General features: G+C 34.9%; 1 protein-coding gene across 1 annotated transcript in view; it reads right to left on the bottom strand.

The window, feature by feature from the left end:
- Window positions 1–523: 523 nt before the first annotated feature.
- The window catches only part of LOC113454849 (vomeronasal type-2 receptor 26-like), an 18,634-nt gene continuing 7,910 nt past the window's right edge, over window positions 524–11,247 (bottom strand). The window contains exons 2-4 of the mRNA XM_087916092.1: window positions 5,002–5,229; window positions 3,779–3,905; window positions 524–1,425 (exon numbers count right to left, since the gene is read on the bottom strand). Of these exons, the coding sequence (XP_087772218.1) occupies window positions 524–1,425; window positions 3,779–3,905; window positions 5,002–5,229 (1,257 nt within the window). The remainder of the gene's footprint in view (window positions 1,426–3,778; window positions 3,906–5,001; window positions 5,230–11,247) is intronic.

Below are 11,247 nucleotides of genomic sequence, written 5' to 3'. Positions count from 1 at the left end.
TGTTGAGAGAGATTGAAGGGGAATGGTTTTTTTTGTGGTGGTTGGTGGGTGGGGTTTGGGGTTTTTTTTTTTTTTGTTTTTTTTTGTGTTGGTTTTGTGGGGTTTTTTTTTTTTTTTTTTTTTTTTTTTTTTTTTTTTTTTTTTTTTATTTTTTTTTAGTTTTTTTTGTTTTTTTAGTTTTTTGTGTTTTTTTATTTTTTTTTTTTTTTTTTTTTTTTTTTTTTTTTTTTATTTTTTTTTATTTATTTTTAATTTAAATTTTTTTTTTTTTTTTTTTTTTTTTTTTTGTGTGGTTGTGTTTTTTTTTTTTTTTTAGGGAGGGAAAATAAAATTTTATATTATTATTTTAAAAAAAAATTTTTTTTTTTTTTTTTTTTTTTTTTTTTTTTTTTTTTTTTTTTTTTGGGGTGGGGGTTTTTTTTTTTTTTTTGGTTAAACTCAAAAAGGAAAAAATGTTGTTTTTTTTTTTGGTTTTTTTTTTTTTTTTTTAATTTTTTTTTATTTTTCACATTGAAATTTCTGCTTAAGTGTTTCTCTTAATCAATTGTTCCTTGATGTTCAGTTCAGGTTTTAGGATAAGGATGTAACACTTAGGGAAAAAGATGCAGCTTAATAATCCAGCACCAGATGCCAAGATAGAAAAGATCTCCACAGCCACCATATATTTGCCATTAGTGCCCTGATATGAAGGAATGAAGGACAGCCAAACACTGCAGAAGACGAGCATGCTGAAAGTGATGAACTTGGCTTCATTGAAAGTATCTGGTAACTTCCTGGCTAGGAAAGCCACAGTGAAGCTGACAATAGCCAAAAATCCCAAGTAGCCCAAGACAGAATAAAACATACCAAGTGATCCTTCATTGCATTGCACTATAATTTCTCCATGAAGAGAATACATATCGAACTCTGGAAAAGGAGGAGCTGTGAACAGCCATACAGCACAAATGCAAGCCTGAATGAAGGAACAACTGAACAGGATGATAATGGTCAGTCTTCTCCCAACCCATTTCCTTACCCTAGATCCTGGTTTGGTGGCCATAAAAGCTAGAACTACAGTTACTGTTTTTGCTAATATACAAGAAACAGCCACTGTGAAGATGATACCAAAAGTAATTTGTCGTAAATAGCAAGTCACTATTTGTGGTTGGCCAATAAATAACAAAGAACTGAGAAAACAAAGCAATAAGGAAATGAGCAGACAGTAGGTGAGGTCCCGGTTGTTGGCTTTGACAATGGGAGTGTTCTGGTTCTTGATGAAAATTCCTAGTATCAAAACTGTGAGCAGAACAAAAAAGAGAGCCAAAAATGTTAAACTAATCCCCAAAGGATGCAGAAAAGAGAGAAAATGTAATATCTTGGCAATACATTGATTTTTGCTCTCATGTGGAAATTGATCTTCTGGGCATTGGAAACAGTTGTCCATGTCTAAAAATAAATATAAGTAGATATATAATTCAATGAACTGAGTGGCCTTTTCTTCCAGGTTTTACATAGAAATGTTTGACAAGAAACAGAAAATAAGTTTGAAGTGTCAGAATATTAATCATAGCTGATTTTCCTCTTAATTCTATTTGGGACAATTTACCCTGAAGTCAAGAGCTAATTTCTGGGCTACTTTACAAATATATACATTTCTAAGAATCATCTTCTTTTAATGACCCCATAATCCCTTGGAAGATGGAAGATGGACAGCTGAATGGAGCTGAATGTTTACTGGCCAGATGCCAATGTTGAGTTAAATTCAATAGATACATTCTCATCAAGCCCAGAGATATATATCTGCCTCTACCTAGGATCAAACTCACAGCCTCTCTGGGTCACCACACCACTCATAAAAATTTCTAAGAATTTTTTGTATTTATTTTATAGAATTGACCAGGTGGCACATGTATTGTTCTGAGAGATTATTCCTCACACCTAATACCTAATAAGCACTTTGTGTTCTAAACTACTGTAGATTTTCACTAGTATCATGAATGGTTTTCTAATTATGGTTTGTAACAATTTATTGCTTTGACCCAAACTCTAAATTGAAAAAAGTAAGCATGTCCTAGGAGGGAGAGAATGCTCTTTTTTGTCTTGGTATATCTCTTCATTTATCTACCTACCTACCTACCTACCTACCTACCTACCTATCCATCCAGTGGTGGGATTCAAATAACTGAACAACTAGTTCTGTGCCCCATTGACTAGCTGGGTGGGCATGTCTGGGTCATCATTTGACTGGGTGGGTGTGGCCAACTTGATTAATTTCACCCTTAGGAAATTTCTCCAATTCAGAATAAAATAGCACAATATTTAGGTTAGAATAACAGAGTTGGAAAGTACGTTGGAAGTCTTCTAGTCTAACCCCCTGCTTAGGAAGGAAACCCTACACCACTTTAGACAAATGGTTAACCAATCTCTTCTTAAAAACTTCCAGTGTTGGAGCGGTTACAACTTCTGAAGGCAAGTTGTTACACCGATTAATTGTTCTGTCAGGAAATTTGAGGGGCCCCTATAAAAATGAGGGATTCAATCTATTTTCCAAAGCACCAAAAGCATGACAAAAAACATTGAATGGAAACTAACCAACCTAGCTCTAAGGAGCAACCTAGCTCTAAGGAGAAATTTCCTAAGGGTGAGTCCAATCAATCAATGAAATAGTTTGCCTTCAGAAGTTGTGGGTGCTCCATCACTACAGACTTTCAAAAAGAGTGAGGGAAGTACGCCCCAAAAGGACATGCTTGGAACCACTAAACCAATGCAAAAAAACTTAAAACAGTCATTCTCCTTTTTTTTAAAAAAAAAGTCAAAATCCCAAAGCAAATGCTGAGAGAGCAAGTAAGAGCAGCCACCCAGACTAATTAAAACCTGGGCATGCTGCCAAAAGCCATTAACCCTTCCAACTCTATTATTCTATGTTCTCTATGTTCTAAATTGGTTCCTTCAGAGCACAAACAATACAGCTGGCATTACAGCAGAAACAATAAACACATGCATTATCAAGTATGTATGATCAAGCTGCATTATTGTCGCCTCCTATATCTTTTTCCCCCAGGAAAAAAACAAGAAATAGCCAACATTGCAGCAGCTATAAAGGGTCTTGGCGAACTCCAGGGAGTATCAGCTGATCACAGAAGTGTTACTTAATACCCTTTATAATGAAAATGTTTGTAATCTTATCCTTCTTCCTGAAAAGGAAAGGTTAATCCCATCCCTAGAAGGGTGATTGATGGGTTTCCCTACCCTAATCCTATCAGTTTCTGTTGTTTATTGACTTTATTCAAGGCGTGTTTCAGCTGCATTCCAGCTGCAAATGTTAAATGGTTCTTGGCTGTCTGCCTGGAGATATTAATTGAAGAGAGAGAGAAGAAAAAAACTCTCTCTCTTGCACTTTATTTTCAACAGGTTTTTCAACCTTCACAAGCAATTAACTAATGGTTTGGGCAAATAAATGAAAACCAGCTGAATCCCACCACTGTATTTATCCACCTATCTATCATTTATCTTCCCTGTCTCTCTATCTCTTTCTCTCTAGTCCCTGGATGCATACCTATCAAACCTCCATGTGAGAGTGACGCTTGTTCTGGGGGTACATCAAAATACTCTATAAATATTTTGGTTTTTGCAGATTCTGAAGAATGAAACAATGCTTTAGACATTGTTGGTGTGAGTTGTTTAACATTCAAAGATAGTCTATTGACCTTAGTACCAGTAAAGAAATTATTGTGTTTTCTTTTTCTTACCTGCATCTATTCAATTTATAATTCATAATATTAATTATTGTGTTTCCTACCCTTCTGGTCTGAAATCTTCCCATCTGGACAGGGAACACACTCATAGCAGCAGAATGGTTGTCCTTCCTTCTTTTTTTGTCTATAACCTGGATGGCATTTCTCATTACATAGAGCAACAGGCAGGATCTATCCACAGGGCAAAGAAATAAATAAGCATGTCCTTTAAAACATAGTAGTCTGCAGAATATTGCAGAATACTTTTTTAATCCTGGGAGCATTTTTTGTAACTGAGTGGAAAAATTAAGATCTCGGTGAGTTTGGAAATTCAATATTCGGTCAATGACTACAATTCCTAAACAGATATTAATGATAGCTAATGTTCCCAGGATTTCTCTACTTTTCATGATTAATATTATATTTAATGTATAATATTACATGCCCCATTAGCTAATAAACTTGACTATTGAAACTAGGTGGTCCACTGTTTCTTCACTTTCCTTGTAGAAATTGCATTTGCTGTTTTGTGGCTGTCTTCTCAATTCTGGCTTTGTATGCATGAGTTCTTAAGGATTGGTCTTAGGCAGCCAGAATTAGCATCTTTGTTTCTAAGATTTTCTTGCCAATCTTATTATTATTTGCTTTGCTTATTAGATTAGAATATGATCATTTTATAAAGAGTCTTTGGGTATCGACAAGTTGAACACCCAAATCAATCTGATTTAATATTGTATGTAAAAGAAAGTGACAAAGGAATGCATTCTATAAATTCTAAAATACATTTATGTTATGTTGTTGGGATCGGGAGGATGGGTGGTGGGAACAAATCAAAAGAATACTTTGTAGAAGACTGAGCCTGAGGGGAGGCATCAATTATATCAAGAGTCATGAGCCTCTTCAGTCTCAGCAGAGATCTAAATCCAGCCCAGCTTGAATTCCTTCTACACTTACCCCTACTAATTTCCTTTGGCCACTAATAGTTCAGATTCTTACTGTATAGAGAGCTTAAGTTTACAATAAATCTTTATACTCATTTGAACTGTCTGGATCTCTTGATTTTCCTGGCACTTGACGTATTTTTTCTTATTGCCTCCTCCATTTCTGTTTATAGCTCATTTACAATTAAAAGCTAGGTTTTTAAAAATAAAAAAACACCAATAATAGCATGTTAGTATAACAAAATATTCACTGATTCACTTCTAAGCTCTACTGGCCAAAAATCATTTATAAATTACAAAACTTTCTAATTTAGTTTTCCATATTTAAAATTCTATTTGTACTTCACCTGATTAAATGAACTGTGCCATGTGATGGCCTCTTCATGAATAGTTAATTGAGGCTCACTTGAAGCTTTTGGATCCAGCCATCCAACTTTCAGGCGAAGAAAGGATTTGTTTGGGAAAGTGATCCAGTTGATAACATCAAATCCAGCTACTAGTTCCCCATTCTCATCAAAAGATATGGTGTCTCCAGCACTATTGTTAAATGAGATGGTTCTTAGAAAATGGTGAAGCTAAAGTGAAAGAACAAATGATTTTAAAACATTGTAACTAGAGAAAAATGTTTCTTGGTCATTTACGTAATTTATAAAATGGAGAAGTAAGGTGTATGCTCAACACTTCATTGTAATAAGTACTTTCTCTTAATGTGATCTTGTTAAATATATATTAAATATTAATTAAGAATATAAAAGTTACCTATTCAAATAGAAATTGTTTTTTTCTAAACTGCTTCAGTTTATGTGGCTAGCCACTAAAAGGATTTGAGAAACTCACAAGATAAACCTGGATGTAATAACACCCTTCATTTTCATACATTTCAATAATTTTCAATTATTTCACTCTATATTTTTAATTATTTCACCCTCATTGGTGTCTATAGAAAAAGAACAATGGATACAAATGACAAAAATGTTCATGATGCCTTAATGCAAACTTTTTCTCTTATATATTTGTATGTAACATCATGATGCAAATATGAACGCAAATTTGCCAAATTTGTCATACCACAACAGCTGTTTCAACATTTGGGCACTAGTCTGATCTAGTAGTTTAGGCACATATTAGAAACTGTGACTTCTAGTCCCACATTAGGCATGAAAGCCGGCTGGGTGATTTTGAGTGAGCTCACTCTCTTTCAGCTAAGAAGGATGCTTTTCTGAAGAAAATAAGAGGAAGAAGTATTAGGTACCTATCACCTCAAGTTATTTATAAAAATAACAAGAGTAGGAATTTAAAAAGATTAATCATTTTGTCTTACTACAGATGTCTTTCTGTTTACTACAACAGAAATCCAACAATTGTTATGATCAAAAGCCATATGTGAAATTTGTTTTTATATTAAAATGCAATTATTATGCATAATATTTAATTTATCAGTATTGTTAAATTAGTTTTCAATTGTTTTGAACAATTGTTTTTTTGGGGGGGAGAATGCAATAAAATGCAATACCACCCAATCTGACAATATTACAAGCAGAACATATTTAAATAGATTTAAGACAAGTTCAAATCTTACATTAAAGCTCAAGTTTATCATTTTGAAATGGATCACAGGATATTTATCGACCTTCCAAATAAACCTGGAAGATATTGTATTTCCTCTGCCAAATGAAGTCTGTTTATATTTATGATATGAAATCTATTGGACACCTTTAATTCTTATTTTTCCCATTATTTAAAAAATGCTTTGTACAGAACTATAGAAAAGTTGATTATGAGAACATTCTAGGACCATTTATCTGGTTTCCATGTGATATTGAACTAATTATACAACAATAGTTAAATAATTCAATGGTTTCAATAATTCAATTTTTCCATTTACTGTTAATATAGTTCTATCCTGTGCATGCAATATTATTTGAAAATTTGGGGGGGAGGCTGCATTAAAGAGCTTTGGAGAACCAAATGTGGGTCACAGACTGTTGCTGCACATTATACAGAAGTAAGCTTGTATATTTACATTAATATAATTCAAGGGTGGACAGTGACTGGGCCTCAGGCTTCAGAAGGTGCTTATGACAAAACTGTTCAATGACATTAGTGATAAAAGAGTTTAAAACATGTTTTTGTCCACCATTCCTATGGAGGCTCAACAAACAGGCAGACATCTCTTTTTTGTAGACCTTTCATATTAATTTGTAAAAATAGAAAACAAGAGAAAACTATTTCAGTTTTCATCAAGAAGCAAATATCTAATGTCCTTTGCTCAAAAATCTGGAACTGTGATGGCTAGTATGCTGCCCAAAGTCATTAAAAGTTGCATGGCATAAAAGATACTATGATTTGTCGTACAGCAAGATATTTAAAACGTGTCTGACATTTTTATTCTCCAGTGGGGTCCCTTTCAAGGGCCTGGGATAGGGAGATGTTGCTTGATGATGCTAAAGGTATTGTCCAGGATGTATGTTATTCCAAGTTAAGCTGCCTTTTGCAATTGATTAATCTGACATTTTCAAAGCCAATGGTGTTCAAAAGGGAACCAGGTGTTTAGGATGGCACCCAAGGTGGCTATTACTATTGATACTATTTCTGCTTACTTTTACCATAGTTTTTCTGTTTTCATTTGGAGGGAGAGAAAGAGAGAGAGAGAGTGAGAGAGAGAGAGAGAGAGAGAGAGAGAGAGAGAGAGAGAAAGAAAGAAAGAAAGAAAGAAAGAAAGAAAGAAAGAAAGAAAGAAAGAAAGAAAGAAAGAAAGAAAGAAAGAAAGAGAAATCCTTGTTATTTCTGAGCTTTGTTGTTGGCTATGCTGGATGGTAAACAACAAGTGCCAAACAAGCCAACAATAGATAGTGCAACCAAAAAAATGAGAGAGAGAGGAAAGATGGGAGACAAACAAAGAGAAGGAGAGAGAAAGAGATAATAGGCAGATAGAGATATAGAGATGGAGAAATAGAGGAAAAGAGAAAGGAAAAGAGAAAGGAATATTGAATTAGTCCCAAGAACCAAAGCATAGTTATATGGAAGAAAACTATTTTATCACAGGCAAGATGAAAAATTTGAACGTAGTAAAATAGTATAGACTCCATAATAACCTGTCAGAAATAACATCTGTTACATATTGCAATTACCATAGTAAATAAAATTATTTACCTGGAAAGCATTACCTGCCAATGTAGCAGTTTAGGGAGACCTAATCCAGATGGGAGATAAGATTTAATATGGGTGGAAGATAAAAACATTTCATGCAAAGCATGTACTATGGCATGAACTGCATTGTAGATGCTGTAGCTTTGACTAGTCATAGTCATTTCAAAGAGTGTTCCAGGAAGACTTTCCAAGTTCTCTTCTCCAGTGCAAGAATTAATGCTCTCTTTGCCCTCATGAGAATTAGAAAATAGACAGTTGAATGCTTGTTCCCAGAAGATCTTGATAAAGCCATCTTCTTTTGACCAGATAGGGTGAAGAGAACGCAAAAATTCTGTAAACCCCAGCACTTCTTTTGAACAACTTGCCAAAGACAAGGAACCATGGAAAACATGTATATCAAAATATCGATGAAATGTCTCTGAGGAGAAATCCCACTGGGCTGTCATAAGCCAAACTTTGCCTATGGATAGTTGTGTTGGACTTTCTAAGCTTCCATAAAGATATAGCATCCATTTCAAGCATGCCATAGCTTGAGAATCTGCATTTACTATATAGACTTTGACATTGGATTTGGCTAATGAAGCAGCCATAGCAACAAGTGGTTCAAATAACTCAAAATTCTCTAGAGCACCAGAAAGGGATAGTGTTCTTCCAATGATTGCTGCACAGATCTTGTACTGGGAAAGCATGGGTAATACAGCCTGCACAAATTTTTCTCCTTTATCATCATCTGGTGAAATAATTCCAATCCATTTCCAATGGAAAAAAAGGAGGAGCTGAATAAGTCCCACGTATTGATTTGTTTCACTAGGGATCATCCGGTAGAAAAAAGGGAGCTGTGTTTTAATGTTAGTCACTGGAGCAAACACACAGCAAGCAATCTAAGCAAAATATATAATAAAAGAACAAAAGAAGGCTAAATGATAACAGTTGATCCTGAATTTTCCATATCTCTGTTAGCTATAGCAGCTATAGTAGCTACCATAGTTATATGTCATATATGTCTGTGTATGTATGATTAGACTATATCGTAAGCCACTCAAAGTGCAAGATGAGCATTGATATACTCTCATTTCAAAATTTGAGGTGATCCTTGAATAACTCACAACATAATGAACTAGATAGATGTTAGATAGATAGATAGATAGATAGATAGATAGATAGATAGATAGATAGATAGATAGATATAGAATAGAATAGAATAGAATAGAATAGAATAGAATAGAATAGAATAGAATACAATACAATACAATACAATACAATACAATACAATACAATACAATACAATACTTTATTGGCCAAGTGTGATTGGACACACGCAGAATTTGTCTTGGTGTAAATACTCTCGGTATATATAAAAGAAAAGATACATTAGTCAGGAGTCGAGAATCATAAGGTATGACACTTGATGATAGTCAATATAAATTGAAACAGTCAACATAAATTGTAAGTACACCAGTGACAAAGTTAAAGTCATATAGTCACAAGTGGGAAAGGATGGGTGATAAGGAGTGATGACAAGATTAATAGAAGTAGTAGTGCAGACTTTGTATATAGTTCAACAGTGTTGAGGGAATTATTTGTTTAGCAGAGTGATGGCTTTCAGGAAAAAAGTGTTCTCGTATCTAGCTGTTCTGGTGTACAGTGCTCTATAGCATCGTTTTGAGGGAAGGAGTTGAAACAGTTTATGTCCAGGATGTGAGGGGTCTGCAAATATTTTCACAGTCCTCTTTTTGACTCGTGCTGTATACCGGTCCTCAATTGAAGGCAGGTGGGTAGTAATTGTTTTTTCTGAAGTCCTAAGTACTCTCTGAAGTCTGTGTCTGTCCTGATGGGTTGCAGAACCAAACCAGACAATTATAGAGATGAAGATGACAGACTCAATCATTCATCTGCACCTCTACACAAACAATTACAACTATGAAAACATATTTAAATTACAAGAGATTAAAACAAACTGAAAAACCACAGGTTTAGAGCTCCTCTGTTACTATGCTAGCCACCTATAGTCAACAGCTTCATCTTTAGGGCCCTATACCAACCAGCATAGCCAAATTTTAAGACATTTTCTGAAGGTCAGAAGGTTGGGCCAGACCTCACTTCCTTCAATAAGATGTTCTAAAGGGTTATGACAGAAAAGGCTCTTCCCCTGAATTCCACCAGCCACAATTTCTTGGCCAGTTGAGACTGCAGTAGGTCTATTCTGCCAGGAAGTCTGGGATTGGTCTATCCATTGGAGAAAGATAGCTCCTCAGATATCCTGGAACTATACCATAAAGGATTTTAAATGTAAAGACCAACACCTTTAATGGACCCAGAAACAAATTGGTAACCTTTGCAGTTTTCCTAACATTAATGTTATATATGCCACTCTAGAGGCCTCCAAAACTGTCTGTACTGTTGTAGTCTACTCTAGACCAATTGTAGCCTCTAAATACTCTGCAAGGGTAGCCCCTGTTAACTGTGTTGCAATAATGAGGTGGCATAAGTGACTAAAAGCAGAGCCTCACAATCCAGAAATGAGTGAAGTTGTTGCACAACCCAAAATTGTGCCAAGACTCTGCAAGCTATGATTGTCACCTTACTTTTGGGGTAGCAAACCTCCAAGTTTTATAGACAGTTGGTAATGCTCCTCATCTAGAAGTAAATATGCCCTATGTCCCAGACCTTGACATCGGAAACACTTCATGAGCCCCATTCCCCTACCAATCCTTTTAGTCTCCTCTCCAGATCTTGAGGCTCTGCATATTCACAATGACTCCATCTTACCAGGGTTCAGTTGGTGCCTATTGCCCCTTCCATCCAGACCCATACATTGTCCATAAACCAAGAAAGGGCATCCACATCAACACAAAGATGAAGGTGTAAAGCTGAGTATTGTCAGCATATTGATGATCTCTTATCCCATGGTATTGGATGGTCTCACTCAGTGGCTTCATGTAGATATTAAAAGAAAAAAGAAAGGGGAAGTAAGGGTGTAGGAACAAAAAAAGGAGGATATATGGGTTGTTTTTTTTTTCCCCTTTCAACACACAGATTTCCAGTGATGAAAAAAAAAATCTGTTTTACTCAAGCATTGATCCTAAGGTGCAGATGTATATTTTGTCCCTACAATATTAGTTCTGAATATATAGAACATTTAGGACAGTTTTATGGACAAGAACCACATAGTTTTGGAAAACCATCATCGTAAAAGAAAAATTGAGACTATCTATTTGCCTACATCATTTGGTATTTCTTTAAGACTGAGAAACTATCCCCTTTCATGATTGAACTAAAGTGACTTTCTCCTGGTGTTTCTGAACTATCAAATTTTAAAAAAGTTTTTTAAAAAGGGGAAAAAAGGATGTTTTTTCCAAAATCCACTTGAAGATATTTCTAATAGGACAACTCAAAATTATATAATGGTGCCAATGTTTTCAAGGTATAAGAACTCTTCAAAA

The sequence above is a fragment of the Pseudonaja textilis genome, chromosome Z (assembly GCF_049901715.1).
Source record: "Pseudonaja textilis isolate UNSWEBS1 chromosome Z, rPseTex1.2, whole genome shotgun sequence".
In the NCBI taxonomy this organism is placed as follows: domain Eukaryota; kingdom Metazoa; phylum Chordata; class Lepidosauria; order Squamata; family Elapidae; genus Pseudonaja; species Pseudonaja textilis.
Note: the sequence above shows the minus strand (reverse complement) of the source record. Positions and strands in the feature narration are given on the sequence as shown.